General features: G+C 52.3%; 5 protein-coding genes across 5 annotated transcripts; 2 read left to right on the top strand and 3 right to left on the bottom strand.

Moving 5' to 3' along the window:
• Positions 1-401: 401 nt before the first annotated feature.
• Positions 402-2,250, top strand: KY384_002813 (uncharacterized protein; the record flags this gene model as incomplete). Its single annotated transcript, XM_044811335.1, has 4 exons — positions 402-489; positions 545-665; positions 711-1,435; positions 1,517-2,250. 4 exons carry the CDS (start codon positions 402-404, stop codon positions 2,248-2,250), a joined length of 1,668 nt encoding a protein of 555 aa, XP_044672218.1.
• A 922-nt stretch (positions 2,251-3,172) lies between these two features.
• Positions 3,173-4,387, bottom strand: FBA1 (Fructose-bisphosphate aldolase 1; the record flags this gene model as incomplete). Its single annotated transcript, XM_044811334.1, has 2 exons — positions 3,173-3,799; positions 3,965-4,387. 2 exons carry the CDS (start codon positions 4,385-4,387, stop codon positions 3,173-3,175), a joined length of 1,050 nt encoding a protein of 349 aa, XP_044672217.1.
• Positions 4,388-5,255: 868 nt separating this feature from the next.
• KY384_002811 (uncharacterized protein) lies at positions 5,256-9,631 on the bottom strand (the record flags this gene model as incomplete). Its single annotated transcript, XM_044811333.1, has 3 exons — positions 5,256-6,742; positions 6,974-8,297; positions 8,360-9,631. 3 exons carry the CDS (start codon positions 9,629-9,631, stop codon positions 5,256-5,258), a joined length of 4,083 nt encoding a protein of 1,360 aa, XP_044672216.1.
• Positions 9,632-14,963: 5,332 nt separating this feature from the next.
• Positions 14,964-15,737, bottom strand: KY384_002810 (uncharacterized protein; the record flags this gene model as incomplete). The annotated part of the gene is made up of 1 exon (XM_044811332.1): positions 14,964-15,737. One exon carries the CDS (start codon positions 15,735-15,737, stop codon positions 14,964-14,966), a length of 774 nt encoding a protein of 257 aa, XP_044672215.1.
• Positions 15,738-17,124: 1,387 nt separating this feature from the next.
• KY384_002809 (uncharacterized protein) lies at positions 17,125-17,516 on the top strand (the record flags this gene model as incomplete). The annotated part of the gene is made up of 2 exons (XM_044811331.1): positions 17,125-17,387; positions 17,420-17,516. The coding sequence occupies 2 exons, from the start codon at positions 17,125-17,127 to the stop codon at positions 17,514-17,516; spliced, it is 360 nt and encodes a 119-aa protein (XP_044672214.1).
• Between the last annotated feature and the right edge of the window lie 370 nt (positions 17,517-17,886).

Raw genomic sequence — 17,886 nt, 5'->3', positions numbered from 1 at the left:
GTAAATGGGATACTTCTGCCTTATGACAAGCTACATACTAATATTATAGAGTACACGAACAACCAACAGTCGGAAGTCTACTTGAACAGCCACACTGAACACCGAGAGGTTTGCTGATAGACGTGAAAGCAACGTGTCACCGCTTGTCCTGTGCCTATAGTCGGTTATCTGCGGTGGTCGTTGCCTGGGGAGCTTGACACCGCATTGCATCCAATACCATGGTCGATCTAGGCTAGACCTGGCCATATCACCACAAGGCTGCAGTCATACCAACACTTGCATGCCTGATATTCCCCATTCTTCCTCTTTCATCATCTCTTCACGCTCAAGAGAATCTTTCAATTCCGTTCCTTCTCTCTGTACAGCCGTCTAAACAACTTCCCTTCCCACTGTAAGCTATCATGGAAGAGGTAGCAACAGATCTATCAGGCCTCCAGCTGGGTGATGATGTTGCATCCGACCGCAAGATCCTCATCGCTGTAGATTTCGGTACTACATTCAGCGGCGTCGCATGGGCACAGACGCGTCGAGTAAGTCTCTTCAGCTATCCAATGCAGCCTGACAACAATTGATGAAATACAGTCGGATGTCCAAACAATCATCCAACAATGGCCAGACCCATCAAGCGGTGGCTTGGAAGGTGTAAGCAGCGATAAAGTGCCAACGTAAGTCCCCGCAAATGCCAATGGCTTTCCCACTGACGAAGTCAGTGAACTCCGCTACGATGGCAACTCCTGCAAGTGGGGCTTCCAAGTCGATGACTTCGGTCCACGCCATCAATGGTTCAAACTCGACCTCGATCCATCTCAGTCACGTGGGGTCAGTGATCTCGCTCAGCAATATCCGGATCAACATGCCCTTCCCCCAGACTATGACGCCTCAGCAGAGAAACTTTGCACAGACTATCTCTCTGCTCTTCGTACCCACACGGAGAAGTTGCTACAACACAAGCTGCCTGCTTCTATCATCAAGTCTACGCCACTGGAGTACATCATCACCGTCCCAGCTGTCTGGTCCGACAACGCCCAAGCCAAGACTCGCTTTTGTGCCTTCGAAGCTGGTATGGGCAAGGACCTGCAGATCATTTCCGAGCCAGAGGCTGCAGCTATCTATGCCCTCCACGCCATGGACCCTCACAGCATCAAAGAGGGCGACACTTTTGTTCTTTGTGACGCTGGGGGTGGAACAGTAGATCTCATCTCCTACACAGTCACAGCTTTGAAGCCCATCTTGAAGGTCCAGGAAGCAGCCACTGGCTCTGGTAGACTCTGCGGCAGCACCTTCCTCAACCGTATCTTTCAAAAATATCTCGTCGACAAGCTATCCCTGAACGAGGAATGGGATGAAGAGGTCGTCGAAGACGCAATGAAACGTTTTGACCTAGTCACAAAGAAAGCCTTCCGCGGCGACGTCAACGAAGAGTTCATTATACCAGGTACCTCCTCCCTGTCCCTCCTTTCCTTCCCCTTCCATAACCCTCGTCCTCCCTCTCCCTTCCTCCACTAAAACTCCACAGTCCCCGGCCTAGCCGACGACCCCGCCAACTCTGTCCGGCGCGGGAAATTCAAACTCCCGGGCACCGTCGTCAAAAACACCATCTTCGACCCCGTCGTCTCCGAAGTGCTCGCCCTCGTGAATGGCCAAATCGCCGCCACAAAAGCCGCTTCCCTCTCAGTAAAAGCCGTCCTCCTAGTCGGCGGCTTCGGCCAATCGCCCTACCTACGCGAAACCCTCCGCTCCACCCTCGGGCCCTCAATCGAAGTAATGCAACCCCCGAACGGCTGGACCGCCGTCGTGCGCGGTGCCCTAATGAAAGGCCTCGCGGCACTCTCCCCGTCGACAGAGCGCGTGAAAGTCGCCGCACGCGTAGCACGCAAGCACTACGGGACGGAAATCATGAGTAAATACGACCCGTCTGGGCGCGGGCACTCGCGGACCACGGCGTGGTGGGACGACTACGATGGCGAGCTCAAGGTGTTCGATATGAGCTGGTTTATCACCAAGGGCAGTGAAGTCACGGAGGACCAGAGCTTCACGCGCAAGTATCATAAGGTGTGGAAAGTGAGTGAGGGGCCGCGACAGACGGTCGCGCAGGACATCATGATGTTTGAGGATTTGGAGGGCAAGGGGGCGCCGGTGTATAAGGACGGGGCGGACGTGAGACAGTTGGCACGCCTGAGGGCGGATTTGAGCTGTATTCCTGTGGGGGAACTGATGCAGAGGGCGGGCAAGGATGGGAAGGTGTGTTGATTTCTACCCTCCCCCTTTCTTCCCCACTCCCCCTTTCATCTTTCGGTTTGAGGAGTGGCGCTGATATGGTCGGTGGCAGATGTACTACGTCGTCTACTACGAAATCGAAATGACGTACTATTCCGCCCACACCAAGTACGCGCTCGTATACAAAGGGGTGAGATACGATAGTGTGACGGCGGAGTACGTATGACACCCCACCACCGCACCCCTAACCCACCCCTACCCACGCCCTACCATAACCCCTACACCGCCATCTACACATACACACCCAACCGTCGGTATAAACGAGATACATGCATTTTCCACGAGGGAGTTAAGCAAGTAGGCCGGGGTAAAGGGGGGCATAGCGAAAGGAAGGAAACGGGATGGCGAGTTGCATGTCTGCGATTGTGAGGTCTCTAGCTTTCCCGAGGAAGGTGGACAAGACACGTAGGGTAGAGTAGTAGGATAAATGACAGACAGATATTGTCTTTATTTGCCCCCCTAACTTTCCCCCATGCATCTACTCACATCATTATACCCACACATTCTGAAGGACAAAATCCTTTCCATTCCATCAGTCGTGTTCATCTACATCGAAGCAAGAAGAAGAAGAAGGATAAATCGAAAATTCAAGAAGTATGAAGCTAGATCAGTGCCAGTGGAAAAGACGCGGTTAGAAGAATTGAAAGATTCTCCATAAGTATATCCGGTGAGCTGAAGTAAGGAAGGGGGAGAGCAGATCGCTCTAGCTATCCTACCTACCCTATCCTATTCCTGCGGGAGTACAAAAATTGGGGGGAGAGAGAGAACTGGCTCATTCATATACATCCCCATCCCCATCCCTCATGCATCAACCAACCAGCCAACCAGCCGGGCAAAACAAACAATCCTCCATTTCCAACCCTCCACACCCTTCCCCCCCCCTTATCCCCCTCACTCACAAAGTCCCCGCACAACCAAAATCAGCAATAGCCTCCTCGACCCTCTTAGCCATAGTAACCTCACCCGCGCGCAACCAAACCCTGGGATCAAAAAACTTCTTATTCGGCTTATCCTCGCCCTCGGGATTGCCGACGGGGCCATTCAAATAATCCTTCTTCCCCCTCACGAAATCCCTCACGCCGGTGAGGAACGCATACTGCATATCCGTGTCCACATTAACCTTCACAACGCCATAGCTGATCGCCTGGGTATACTCCTCTTTCGTGCTGCCACTGCCGCCATGGAAAACCAAAGCAAGCGGTTTCTTATCCTTGCCGCCGATGCTGTCCGCGACGGCTTTCTGGTGGTGCGCGAGCAGTTCGGGGTGCAGGACGACGTTTCCCGGTTTGTAGACGCCGTGGACGTTGCCGAAGCCAGCCGCGATGGAGAAGTAGGGGGAGATGGGCGACAGGAGGTTGTAGATCTCGAGCACGGTCTCGGGTTGCGTGTAGAGGGCGGAGTTGTCGACGCTTTCGTTGTTGACGCCGTCTTCTTCCCCGCCGGTGATGCCGATTTCCATCTCCAGCCATTGTTTCATCGGCGCGGCGCGCTTGAGGTATTTTGCTGTGGTTTGGAGGTTGAACTGAGGGGTGGGGATGTTAGTTAGGTGATGGAGCGTATGTAGATGGGTTGAGTGGTGGATGAGGAGGGAGGCAGGGGGCTGTATGCCTTATTTCTGTAATACCATTGCACCGCAGCTCCAAGACACAATAGGTATAAAAGACAAAGAAAAGCGAGCGCGACGTACCTCGACCTCCTCAGCCGACAAATCAATCATATGGCTACTAAACAGCGGCTCGCCCTGCTCCTTAAAATATTTCTCATCCGCATCCAACATACCATCCAACCACTCCAGAAGCGGCCGCGAGCAATGATCCGTATGCAGCACGACCGGAATATCATAACTGGGCGCAATCCCCCTGATATAGTGCGCAGCGGCAACCGCACCAGCTATGGAGGACGCCTGCTTTGCATTCGACACGCCTTTGCCGGTGAAGTACGCGGCGCCACCTTGCGAGAGCTGGAGGATCACCGGCGAGGATTTCTTCTGGGCGGCTTCGAGGGCGGCGACGACGGCGGAGGAGGAGGCGACGTTGATGGCGGGGATGGCGAAGCTGTGTTCTTGGGCATATTTGAAGAGCTGAGGTACAGCAGTGTTAGCTAGCTGCATGCAATGCATCCCCAATACCCCAAGAGGAAAGAGTGAGAGAGGGGAGTATACTGACAGTGATGATATCTTCCCCCACGATAACGCCCACAGGTCTCTTGAGCACGTCTTTCACGCCCATCTTCTCGTACAACTCTTAGGGTCTGGAATAAGAATATCGTGTGTGGCGATAAAATACAGAAGAGAGAGAGTAGTGTTTGTTGTGGAAGGTTGAAAGGAATGGCCGGAAGTTACTCGGAGTAATTGAGTGAACTGGATGGCGGGGATCCGGGATTTAAACGAGTTTGTGTGTTGATGGCCAAGATGGCTTGATGGCGGGGCAGTAACGCCGATGACTAAGCAAATGGCGCACGCCCCTCCCCTTGCCCCTCAAGGGTCTCGACCATTCCAATGAGAGGTGCCAAGAGTGTAAATGCCCGGGGTATGCTCCCTATAAGTCTCCCCTGGAATTCATATTCGGGGCTACCTATCGTCCTCTCCAAGGGGCCTCTAGGGACAAGTGCTCCCTGGACATTGGTCGCCAATGATCATCATACTCTACTGAAGATGTTAAGTGCAGAAACAGGCGATATATATACTATATAGGCTGCTTCTAGTAGTATTAAGAGCTGATTGATTACAGACCATAGCGGTCGTCCCTGCTAACGTAGTATGCCTACACATGTTTGTATATACACTTCCCCATTAATCATCCAACATATAGTCATATATACACTGCCATCACCACCCCTACGTGACAGTCTTCACCTCCGCACCCTTTCACCCTCGCCCCGCACAGCTTTCTCCTTCCTTTCTATCTCTCCGCCCCTCCTGCTTGCTTCGCCCTTTTCGCCCTTTCTTTCTGCTCTCTGACCCACTCCTCCATTGGACGTCACCACGCCCCCCCTTTAGCAGCACCCGCACCTCCTCTCCCTCTAGCCCTCCTAACCCTTCCCCTTCCACCCGCCTTGCCTGCACCGTTCTTACTACCCTGTTCCTCAAGCTGCACCTTCCTACTCTCAGCATCCCACCACTCTTGGAACGCCTGCTCCTCCTGAATTTCCTGCAGTGACCGCTTTGCCACTGCGTCCCTGATGACATCCTTCTCCGTCTGTTGCTGGGAAAGAATGTCAGACATGGAAAGTTGAAGGGAAGGTTCTGCCGCTGAGGCCGGAGTCGAATGGCGGATAGAATGGATCTGAGGCTGTGTGGGAACGGGCGGTGTATACGTTGAAAGCGAGCGAGGTGGTGATAGCGGGCTTTGGTGAGCTTGAACGGGTGCGGTGCTGGTGGGTGAAGAGACACTTCGTTGTGCAGGCGCTGCAGGAGTCTGGGAAGAGTCGCTAAAAGGGTGGCGAGAAGGTGGTTTGCCAGCCACGGTCTGACGGAGTGTCATGGATGGAGAGCTAGGGTGTGGGACCTTGTCTTTAGGTGATGGCGACTTCGTTTCCTCGCCAAGGATGTCTTTCAAAGATATTCTTGAGCCTGAGGATGCTCTCTGCCACGGTGAAATTGGCTTTGCTTGCGAGTCAGGCTTGGCCTTAGGGGCCGGAGTCGCTACCTGAACTGGCGGTGACGACGCTTGTGCAAGTTGCTCTTGCTGTTGTCTTTTACGTTCTTTTTGGGACACCTTCTGCGGCACGCTTGACTTTCTAGGCGTTTGAGGGGACTGCGGCTGTTTCTCCCGCGTAGCAAGTGCAGTGGAAATAGAAGACGTTCCAAGACTTGAGGCTTGAGCCATGATTTCTTTCATGTTGAGCTTTGATGCCGAGAAGCCTGGTGCTGCCCAAGGTCGGCTGTTGTCTAGAGCAATTGAATGATCTTGAAAATGATCAAGATCAATACCTGGTGATCTTATCAAGTCATTATGGGAGTATGGGCTTGTGGAAGCCGCTAGGTCTGATTCAAGGGAGGTAGGTAATGCGTCGAACTCTGTATTGTTAAGCTGGCTTGGACGATGTAGATACGAATCAGATCTGGGTCCTGCTGATGATGATCGCTTCTCTTGCTGGTCATCAAGACCATCCATGTCAAACATCAAGTCATGTGTAGACGGTTGAGGTGCAAATTTTGGGCTCTTCGAGACTTCCTTGGGCATAATTTTCGGGGACTTGCGCGAAGGGGCATTCTGCTCAAAATCTTCAGGTAGGTCTTTACGCCCTTTGAGAGTGCCAGTGCCTTTATTTTCATCTCTCAATTTGGCTTGCAGGCGTACTCGGTCGATTTTCACCTGCTTGCTACGCTCAAAACGTTCGAGAAGTCTAGGGTATTGTTCTACTATGTCAGCCTCTGCTTTTCCGCTTTTGGCGAAAGGCATGCAGTTGAGTTGATTCTGCTGGACAGTCTCGTCAAGTTCTAACATGATGTCGGCTTCGAGTTCTTCGAGAAGACTACGAACACATTAGTAGAGCTTTTCGTCAAGGTTACCGAAGGACTTACTGATTCTCGAGCATGCCTTCAAGATTCAAGCAGATGTATTCGAGCGCAGCATCTTTGAATCCAGTCACTGAGCATGGAGCCACAGCGTTCAGAAGAGAACAAATGTTCCTCGTATTGACTATCCAGTCGATTAGCTTGGAGACCAGCAGTCTTCAACTTTCTACAACGTACCATGTTTGCCGAGCAGCTTTTGACAGCTCTGTGTAAGCCGATCTAGCATCAATTCATTTGCAACTGACATGACTTCAATAATCAGATCTAAATAAGCGTCGAGATCCGCTGTTATAACATCTTCGAACATTGTCTCATCTGTGTCTGCATAAATGTGTCTCAAGACATACTTGAAGACGTCAGGGCTGACATGCGTTAGATCGACCTGAATTGGTTCTGGCGCATCTTGGTCGTCATCACGCCGCGAGGAGAGCCAGCGGCCGGCTGCACGGCCTTGGAATAAACCTTCGAAGAACGGGCAGCGTCGACAGACAAGGGCTCCGTGTACCATTTGTGTAGCTCCGTCAAGCTCGACCTTTATGTCACCATTTTCGAAAAAGGCTGGGAAGGTGATAGCATGGTCGAAGTCTTCACGCAGTGTCTTTGGTGGTTCGGTCATCAACCTTACAGCATGCTCCAATCTGCGCATTTCCAAGGCGGACGCAACTTTCATCAGCTCTACGCGAACCTGCCGGTAGCGGAGGGCCATGTCTGGCGGGCGCCGAAATTGCCATACGCTGACTACCGAGTCGGTGTACACGTACAGTACAAGGTTGATCAATGTGATGAAATCAATGCCCTGGAAGAGGATGATTGGCTTTCCCTCACTATCGTACTCAATGTTGAAAACATCTTGAACGGAGTAGAAGTACTCTTTTTGGAAGACAGTCAGAGCTTTGTTCAAGATGTGGCTTCGACCTGCGAACATGAAAGTGTGGACAGGGATGCGAGCGTCGCAAATAGTACTGCCGACTTGTAAGTCGAAATCGTGGTCTCGTGTTGTCCGATCTACCAGGAACTCGGCGATATCGGTCTCCAGCGTCCGGGTCCGTAAGACGGCTTGACGAATTGTTGCAACATCATCAGGCTGACTCGAGACCCAGAATCGAGGTCTTGGATCCTCTGTATCAGAGTCCTCAGCTCCAAATCCATGAAATGGTAATAGAGGATATAGATCCTTCCACAAAGAAACGGCGTCTACATCGATTTGCGTTTGCAGAACGTCACAGTCTCGACGCATAGCAGCGTAAGCGCCGAAGGTATTGCTTCGCACAGCGGCAATACGTGTTAATCCTGGTACACGAGAGAATTTGTAGTCCTTGGCTTTGTAGTCAGATGCTTTGGATATAGTTGCGTCTTTGATCGTAGCTCGTTTGACGCGTCTCCATACCGATCCAGCTTCCGTGCAAATGATGATAGACCCATCTTGACCAACATCGACGTCTCTGACAGCCATATGGGATTTCCGAAGAGCCCAGACTTGCTGGGGCGGCGACAGAGCCCCCTGATTTTTGACGGATTGGTAGTCGAAGAAGACGCTGTCGACGTATCAGTGTTTTGGCTGACTTGCATTGTGAATACGTCGCCCAAGGCTGTCATAGCACATATAGTGTCACCTCCTGAGGTAATTTTGCAAACTTGATTGCCTCTGAGGACCGGTCTAGTCTCCGTGAACCTATCGTTACCACGTCCTAAGTCTTGCAAAAACTTTGTGTTTTCGACTGGAAAAACAATTTTCGTATAGCCATAGTTGGCAAAGACTAGAACTTCATGGCTTTCCAACAGGCAGATAGTTGCTTTGTCTATGGCTGAGACTGACTTGATTGACGATGTAAAGAGAGAAGCACCGACCTTCCGAGGGGTATTTTGTGAGATGAGAGAGCGTGCATCAGAATCAACCAAGCCCATTTGCCCTTCGTTCTTGCCAAACGTGTAGAGAGATGTAGATGTGATCACGGCGCTATGAATTCGTGAGGCAGCCGCACCGATTACTACTTCACGCTTCAGTGGTCCAAAGACCTGGCGTGGAAGAAGTTGGACGGGATCTTCGTCTTTCGCACCAGCTGCGTTGGCATTAGGCGCGTATCCCAGTTGACCAAAAGCATTATTTCCCCATGTGTATGTTTCGCCTTCATTAGTGATGGCAATAGTATGGTTCTGGCCGAGAGCGATGTGTATAACCCTCTTTGCTCCAAGTCCTCCTCCTTGAATATTGACATAGCTGAAACGTGTCGATTCGTCACCTGTACCGAGCCGACCCCCAGACCCAAAGCCGCACATGTACAGATTCGCCTGTGGATCATTTGTCAGGATTGTTGAGGACAGCTTGGATAATTGAACGTCTTGAACGGTCAATGGCCGATAGCGAACAGCCGCTGGGAGTTCGAAGATTCCGAAAGGTCTGGACCGCTTCTCGTCGGAAGTGCTTCTTGGTCTATTCATTGATGAAGACTTGAAACCTTCATAGAAGGAGTACATTAGCCGATCTGGTCGGTTCAGGTAGACTCGCTCTGGAAATTGACGATCGTCCTCGTCGCCGAGGCCAAGGGTCAAATTTTTGTTGCTTCCGAAGGCAAACATTTCATCACCATTGACTTGCGTCTGTGGTTGCAATCGCGGAACTTGGGAGTCTTCAGGATCTCCGCTGACGCCTTGGGCCATATCATTCTCTTCGTCATCAGAATAGCCTGCTCCTATTGTCTGTGCATGATTGAAAGTGTGTATATTGCGGTTTCCTATGGTTGTGCCATACACGTCAAATGGGCTATGACCTTCATGGTCTTTGATCTTGATGAGCCCTCCACTTGTATGAGCAAAGCCGACAGATGTGTGCTGCATGGCATCTTGAATATCTCGGCTCAGCAGTGCGGCTGCGATTGTAGCGTTGCCGTGATAAAGAGCACGATGGAGGGCTGTCCATCCGCTCTCCTCGTCTTGGATGTAGAGATCCAACAACGGGAGTTGGAGCAGGGCTACTGCAAATTGAGAAGCACCGGCGACAGAGGATGACGCAATATAGTGTAGGAGTGTACATCCATAGGTATCTTTCCAATTGATGTCTGCCCTGCTCAGTGTAATTGATTCTCCATGCTGTGGAGGCTTCAAGCTCTGGGCACCCTTTGATTGTGGCCCACTTGGCTTCCTACTCTTGGTCACCGTGGGTGAGGTAGATAGAGTGGCGCCTGGGCTGGTGGAGAGACCAGAGTGTCCGCTCTTTCCTTTACTCTGGGTATTGGCGTTGAAGGTGGCTCTCGCCAGTGTATGTTTGAATCGATCGACATCATTTTCGAGAAAGTGCTTCCACAGAAGATAGCTCATAAGATACGTGACGGAGCACTTGGTTTTGCCCCGGCTGCTCCAAAGGACGCGCCTCGCTGTAATCTCCGAGGATCACGGCTTATTTAAAGGCACTGGGAGGAGGACGGAAGGTGAGGAACAGAAGAGGACGAGAAGCTTGCTGCCTAGTACGTAGGCTTCTGCAAGGTGCGCTTGGTCGCGAATATAGGTGTCGACAGGTAGGTGTTTCCAGGCCACGTCGGAGGAATGCGGCTCTTGGGACTCTGATCGAGTGGGTCGCGCTTTCTGTTCTGGGGTGGGTAAGAATGTTGTCAGGAGGAGAGGAAGATGGCTATATCACAAAGAATAAGAAAAGGATGGGGAGGAGAGAATAAGAAGAACGATGAGTCGACTGTGCAGGTACTTGGGACTGTAGGAGGAGGGGTCTTGGGAGTTCGCGATGACTCGCAGTAGGGATCGGCAAGCTATGGCGTCGCCGTATCGTGCATACAGGGGTCAACCAATCAAACGTCATGAATATACCAGGTGCTTACGGTCTGAATGCAGGAGAGTCCGCATCGATTTGTGGCTCCGGTCTCTGAAAAGGCCTGGGCAGAAGACGTCTATTCACGCGTTCAGAGAGTACCTCAGCCTGCTTTTAGACTCGCACAATTCAGGGGAAGACGGTTATTTGATTCGTCTGGACATCGTTGTCCTTAATACAATCTATATGATCAGACACCTCCTCCACGGCGCGAACATTCCTTTCCCTCAACCCCCAACCAACGCCGTTCCCTCCCAATCCAATCTATTTCCCTCTTCCCTTTTTGCCTTAGATGCGTCACGAGCCAAGCAAATATATATACCAAAACATTGTCCGATTCGTGTAAATGAAGATAGAAAAATCTCCCTGCGCCGAGCGCTATGCGAGCTGCACTGAACCGGCAGCAAACATGACATGTAACTATACTTTTGGGGGGGTTAGACACACTTTAGTTCCCACCCCTGCGGCTCCCTCTCCTGCTCGAGCCTGCTGAGTCTCCGCCGCTGTGCAAGCCGCCCCGTAAGTTTTCTCGGCTCCGGCGAGATTGCTCTCCGGACTCAAATGCAAAAGGAAGTGTCTCTTCGTCCTCGACTGCGCTTGTCGGTCGAGAGAAGCTGTATCGTCCTCCTCGCTGGTCGGAGCTCCCACTGTGACTCCCTCGTTCCATTAGGCTTGAAGACGACTCCTGGGGCCCAATGTCTCCCCTGCCGCGGCCTACTTGCGGCCTATACGGGTAGCCTCGTCGCGAATAGGGACCACTGCTTTCTTGGCCGTCAGAAGAGCGCTGACGCTCCATTGACGGACTCTCATGCTCCGGAAGACTGAGAGGAGGACCAAAAGTTGGCCGGTTGTCCACACTTGGATTGCCTACGGCACATTCGTCTTTATTGACATCACACTGTAGCCCGACGAGAGCGCTGCGGCTTGGCGGAGGTCGATCGTCGAAGCCAAGGCTCGCGCTTCGCATGGCAAATGGAAAGATCTCGTCTTCGTCATCCAGAGGCAAATTTCTATGCCCTTGCCTTGCTGAGCTCGAACGCCTGTAACTTGGCTGGCGGATACGGGGAGATGAAGGGATATTAATTGCTCCTCGGGGTGCTGGCTCTTCTGGTTCTTGGGGTTCTTCCTGCTCCGGAGCAGTCATTTCGTGGGTTTGTTCTGAGGTAGAAGAGGTAGGGTATTGCGCACTGAGCCGAGATGGGATCGCTGGAGTATGTGGTGTATGGGGTGAAATCGGTTTGCCAGGCGAAGACGAAGTTGATATAGACGTACCAGCGATCATGGGAGGTACGCTGGCGAGCTGGCGGCTTGAAGAGCTGGATGATCGGTGTAGCATGAGAGATGAGGACATTGACTCCGACAGAGCTGCGTTCGCGTCCCGCATGCGCTGGAATTTCGAAAGAGCCGCGACAGTTCTGCGAGAGGAAGCTTCGGATGGCGCGTGCTGCTGATTTGGTCGAAAACTTCGGAGATCTTTCTTCTGATCTAGCATCTTCAAGAAATCTGAGATGTTGTCGTCATCTGTCTGGAGCGATCCAGAGCTATTACCTCCCTCGGCCAAAACGCCAGAGCCTGGCTGGGCTGCTGCAGAAGATGAGGCACTTGCTTTCCCACTGCTTGCATCGTCCTCAGTCTTACTCCCTCCAGTAGAGAGCTTGGCTTTCCGATGGCCAAAGCTGCTGCTGAACCTTTGAGGAGCAGGGGGTTTAGGTGAATTTTGCGAGGGCGTCCTCGAGTGCTCAGTTGCCTTTGGTGAGCCTCGCTGTGGAATCGGGCCAGAGGGATGACGTGCTTCGGCCAAAACAGCCAACGGGGAAGATTTTCCTACTGATGACCCTCGAGGCAAGGACCCTAAAACAGGCTCAGCTTGCGATGGCGAGGCAGATAGGGACGGTGTCTTGAATGGCGTGAAAGAGACTGATGGTCGTCTATCAGCTCTAGGTGCAGCATCTGATCGAAGGGACGATCTTGAACCTTGACTCGATCGGGTGCTGGGTCTCTCTTTTCTAAGGGCAGAGTCTTCGGGGGACTCACTCCCAGCAATACGCGCGGCTCGGAGCGCTGAAAGTGGGCTCGTACCAGCCGGGGGCCCGTCTGATGAAATGTTGACATACTCCCGTAGGCTTGTCCTTGATCTGCTAATGACGGTCGATTCTGTTTTCGCCGATCGTATGTGTCTTCGGAACCCATATACTGTCTACGTGTTGGTGCTGACTCTTGCCTGCGAGCTACGGGGCGAGTCTGAAAAGGTTCGTCCATCCCCATGAATCGGGAACTCAGAAGAGCTTCCGAATCTGCAAAGGCGAAGTCGCAGGACGTACGATATGTGACATGAACGGAGAGAGGGCCTGCGGGCGTATGGATGGGATCAAAGGCAAACTGGTCGATCAAGTCTCTTTGATTGGGGCACAGAGGGATTGTCAGAGTGTCTCGTTGAGATCGCTGGCCCAAGCTTAGATCCTGAGAAATGCGAAACCTCAGTTTGGGCGTGTTTGTAGATGTTCGTGATGCTAGTAGTTTTTTGCTGATCCTCCACGCTGGAATGACCTTTGTAAGTGTGAAGAGCGACCTGAACATGAGAACACAGCTCTTGTAGAGTCTTGCCAGGGGATATTCCTCAGGTGATTTTCCCGGTGCTGGCCCTCCTATTTGTATAACCCAACGCTCGAGTATAACCTCTGGTCTGGCGGCTTCATCAAGGCCTCCAGCAGAGCTTGACGACGCCTCAAGAGCTTCTTCCACATCCCATCTCTTTCCATTATCATCTATGAAGACTAGGCTTTGACTGCTTGTAGAATCTTGCACATTTAGAAAGGTTTCGATGATCATCGGTGGAGGGCGCGCGTCCACTGCGTCACATGTTCTCCAGGTACGGACATAGTCACGTAAAGAGTCTGTCTCGGGAAGTTGAAGAGCAAACTACGATAATTCGTCAGCCCATGCCGACAGCAGGAGCCAAGCGCTCAAAGAAATCATAGATTATGGCTTACCCAGTTGGTTGGATTGCGAAGTTGATTGTCTCTGTTGAAGGCAGGAGCTAGCGCAACTCGCGCATGGAGTACTACCAACGCTACCCTGGCGAAAAACATCTACATGTATGTCAGCAATGATCTCTTCGATCGTCTGGAGTACGAACTTGGACAATTTGATTCAGCTTGCCCTTGTTAATCTCAGCCTTCTCAGCATCAGAAAGCTCCGGCGCTTGGAGCAAGCTGTCGTCGCTCTCTCGTGGGCCATAGGGTTGCTCGATAAAGACATCTCTATATGATCCCACTCTTGGTGAAGGCTTATCGCGTTCTCTGGGATTGTTTGTCCGTGTGGGATTAGTCGAAGGCGAATTTGCGGGTGAGGAGGTAGTGGGAGCTCGACGAGGATGTTGATGCATGTTGACAGCTAAAGAAGAATAGTGATGATGTGTAGGGCTCGAAAAGGTCTATAGATGATCAAGCGGTCACATTGTCGTAGCTACTTCGGGGTTCATCCCCCTTCCCCCAAGAATTCAATTGGCAACGTCGAAGCCGGTGACCGCCTTTATGACTCTTTCAGATTGTCTAGTGACAGGGCTCCATGTTGACGGATGTAGACACAGGACGGTTCTCGGTCACGCCTTGAGGTGGGTGGTGCGGGGTCACGCTGATGCCTTGGTGGTGTTGGGGGAATCGACACCAAGCTAGCGCTAGGCAGGTCAGGCTGCAAGCTGCGATGAGCAACTGCTTAAATTTTGATTCGACGATGTTGGGAAACCTGGCTGCTCAGACCTCCATTGTGCGAAGACCGATCGCGGTGTGAGTTCCACAGTTGTGCATAAGAGTCATCAATTGAGCCCTAGAGTCAAGGTACGGAAGCTTAAGCTAGGCTTTCAGGACGGGAGAATCTGGGCAAACGATATCGCTGTCGATGCAGGTCTGAGGGGCTCTTGAAGGCGGTACCGTGCAGCAAAGGAATGGCAGGGATGATATATGCAGCGGACTTGCAGCTGCTTGTGACCTGTGGATGCAGCTGATGGAGCATTCTTTGGGGGAGGTCTAGGTCTAGAGGTCTGGGGAAATCTGTAGATCAACGCGCCGCTTAGCCGCATTTGCATTAGTGGCCGTTCCTTATCGCCCTGCTCCGCTTATCGGGTCTCACCTTCTTTCTCGCCATATCACCTCACACCTCGTGAGCATCCCGCCGTGCTGCCCCACGCTGCCGCAGTGGCGGATACTGCTGAGACCAGTCCACGGCAGTATTGGTTGGACCTCAGAGTGGAAGGAAAGGACGCTTGGAGGTCCTCGCCTTGCATACGATGGGGAAATATGGCTTCATTAAATGATACTACGCCCTCTGATCTGGAGACAATTTCTACGTACATCAGCTCCCTTTACCGATCGCACCGCCGGGATGATTCTTGCGGAACGCCGCTTGTGGGTCCATATGTAAGATCCTGGAAGTTGCCAGTGCCAGTGCATCTGTCAAAACAAGGGCCACCGTGGTCGAAATAGTTGGAGCTGCGATGCCGAAGGACTGGGTCTCAGAGACCGGTATCGGCGCGGGCAAGAAAATACATTCGCCAGCACTGGGAGCTTGACGGAGAGGGCAGTCTTTCGAGTCAAGATAGCCGGATATGACGATGCGCAGAAGGTGTTGAGGAATATGAGGCAACATTGATACAAGCTCAGGGGTCCGCCCGGAATAGGTGATGATCAAGACTATGTCCTGCGGCCCAATCATTCCAAGATCTCCATGCATTGCCTCGACTGGATGCAAAAAGCTGCTTCGAACGCCCAAGCTGTTCATGGTGGCAACGCATTTTTCGGCAATTTTCCCTCTCTTCCCGACTCCTGTCACTATCAATCTTCCACCGTCGCCAGGTAACTTGGCAACGGCATTGATCGCGTCAGCGAGGCCTTTGCGCGCAGACTCTTCGAAACGATAGATGTGGCTCAGGTTTGCAACGGCGTCTCGCTCAGCATCTAGGACATGCAAAGCTGTGCTCACTGTGTCCGCCTCGAACCTCGCAGATGGCTGGACGGCAGTGAGCCTTTGGGACTTGTCACCAAGTTTTGCTGCCTCGCGGTCAATGTCCGATGGTAAAATTTCCGTAACAATTGGCACGATCTGGCTCTTCTCCAGGATTCCCGTCATTTGTGGCAAGTTGACACAGGCTTGACACGTCAGAGGATGAGCTTCTCGGAAAGCAGACCACAGCTTCCATTTATGTCTCACTTCTGCGCGACATCCGGATTACAAAGACAACAAGCAAACATCCGCAGAGTCTAACCTCAAGTAGAGGATAGAGTACGTCATCGAGTCTAGCAATTACCTTGCAAGAAATACATCTGTCCTGCTCCCTGTTGCTCAGGAAGATGAGCTTGAAGTGAGAAGTGTAAGCGGCGGAATCTGTAAGGCAATTTTTTTCAAAATTACCATCCGATCTTTGAAACAAAGGCAGTCGAGTAAAGATATTGCCGCTAGTGCATGATCATCTCGGGGAATAAGATAGGATCATTACGGAGCGTGTGGGTACAAGTGAAAATCATTGGAACATTATCTTCTCATCGTATCCTGATCTATCCTGTCCAAGCATAGAAGAGAGGTCTCCCGATTGGCTTGTTACCGTGCCTTCGTTCTCGTTGCCCTGCTCGCCATATTCGTCAACCGCAGAATGACCGATAGAGAGATCGAAGAGAATCTGGCAGATGCCATTGATATGATATCCTTCTGGAGGACCGGATGTGTTTGGCCTTCTTTTCGCACCAGCAGGTGTTCTACAGCTTGTATGCGTAGCTTCTCGGTAGTAAACCCTCCCTAATAGCCCCTAGAGTTCCAGGTCTCCTAAGGCCTCCACTAGCGCTGGTCAGAGCCCTAGCACTACTAGCATGAGCACAAGAACTCCACCAGTCTCCAACTACATCCCTTCACGGCGTGCGGTCAATTGAGAACACAGCTCAACCTTCATCTATCCATGACCTTCGCCATGGCCGAAGCCAACAGCATCCCCGACGCCCGCAGCTCCCTCACCTCTCGCGCCATCCCACACATGACCTTCTCCACCGGCACCAGCGCCTCCATGACCGGTCCTCCCCCTCCAATGCCCCACTACCTCAACGCGGAAGGCAGGGCACTCAACAGGTTCTCTGTGGAAGGCAACGCAATCTGTACGTGAAGCGGCCAAATGTTCGTACTGGATCCTAGTCCCCACCTCCCCCGCTCACGACCAACCCGCTCACATCTCCATCTTCCCACAGTCACCGGCGGCGGCGGCACCCTAGCCCTCACCTCTGCCCGCGCCCTCCTCGAGCACGGCCTCACAGGCCTCGCCCTCCTAGACCTTTCCTTCTCCGACACCGCCATCTCCCAGATATCCTCACTTTCGCAAGACTTCCCCGAAGCTAGAATCATAAGGCGCACCGTCGACGTAACGGACGAAAACGCCGTCAACACCAGCACGCAAAGCGTAGCCTCCGAGCTCGGCAGCATCGACATCCTATGCACCTTCGCGGGCGTAGTCGGCTGCACGCACGCAACACAAATGTCAGCTTCGGAATGGCGGCGTACTCTCGACATCAACACGACGGGCTCTTTCCTCTGCGCACAAGCCGCCGCAAAAACCATGATCGCCCAGAAGACCGGCGGCTCGATCGTCTTCATCGCCTCCATCAGCGCGCAGAAGACGAATTTCCCGCAGCCGCAGGCCGCGTATAATGCGAGTAAGGCGGCGCTGGTGAGCTTGAAGCGCAGTCTAGCGGCCGAGTGGGCCGTGCATGGCATCAGGGTCAATAGTCTGAGTCCGGGGTATATGGATACCGTGTTAAATGAGGGGGAAGGGTTGGAGGAGGCGAGGGCGGTGTGGAGGGAACGGTGTCCGATGGGGAGGATGGGGAGTCCGGAGGAGTTGGCGGGGCCGTTGGTGCTGCTTTGTAGTGGCGCGGGGGGTATGTGACTGGATTGGTGAGTTAGAATTTTCTTTTGAGTTCTCTTGATTGGGTGCAGATGGGTCGAGTGGGGTAATTAGAGGATTAAGGGCTAACGAGTTGGTGTTAACAGGATTTGAGAGTCGATGGGGGACAGTGCTGTATTTAGCACTGTGGACACGGACAATATTGATAGATAGGATCTCAGAGATTAAGATTGTTCATAGCAACGTCGGGCAAAGGAGCTGCTGGCACCACCCATAATTACTAACATATAAATACAACCAACTCCACACAACGTACCCCTTATTCAAAGTAACACTCGAATCCCATTGCAATCTCAGCTATTTCTCTGTCATATAAGTCATTCTCCCCATTCC

This window comes from Bacidia gigantensis, assembly GCF_019456465.1.
Source record: "Bacidia gigantensis strain McMullin 20006 chromosome Unknown contig_156, whole genome shotgun sequence".
NCBI lineage: Eukaryota > Fungi > Ascomycota > Lecanoromycetes > Lecanorales > Ramalinaceae > Bacidia > Bacidia gigantensis.
This window is presented reverse-complemented; position numbering and strand designations above follow the sequence as displayed.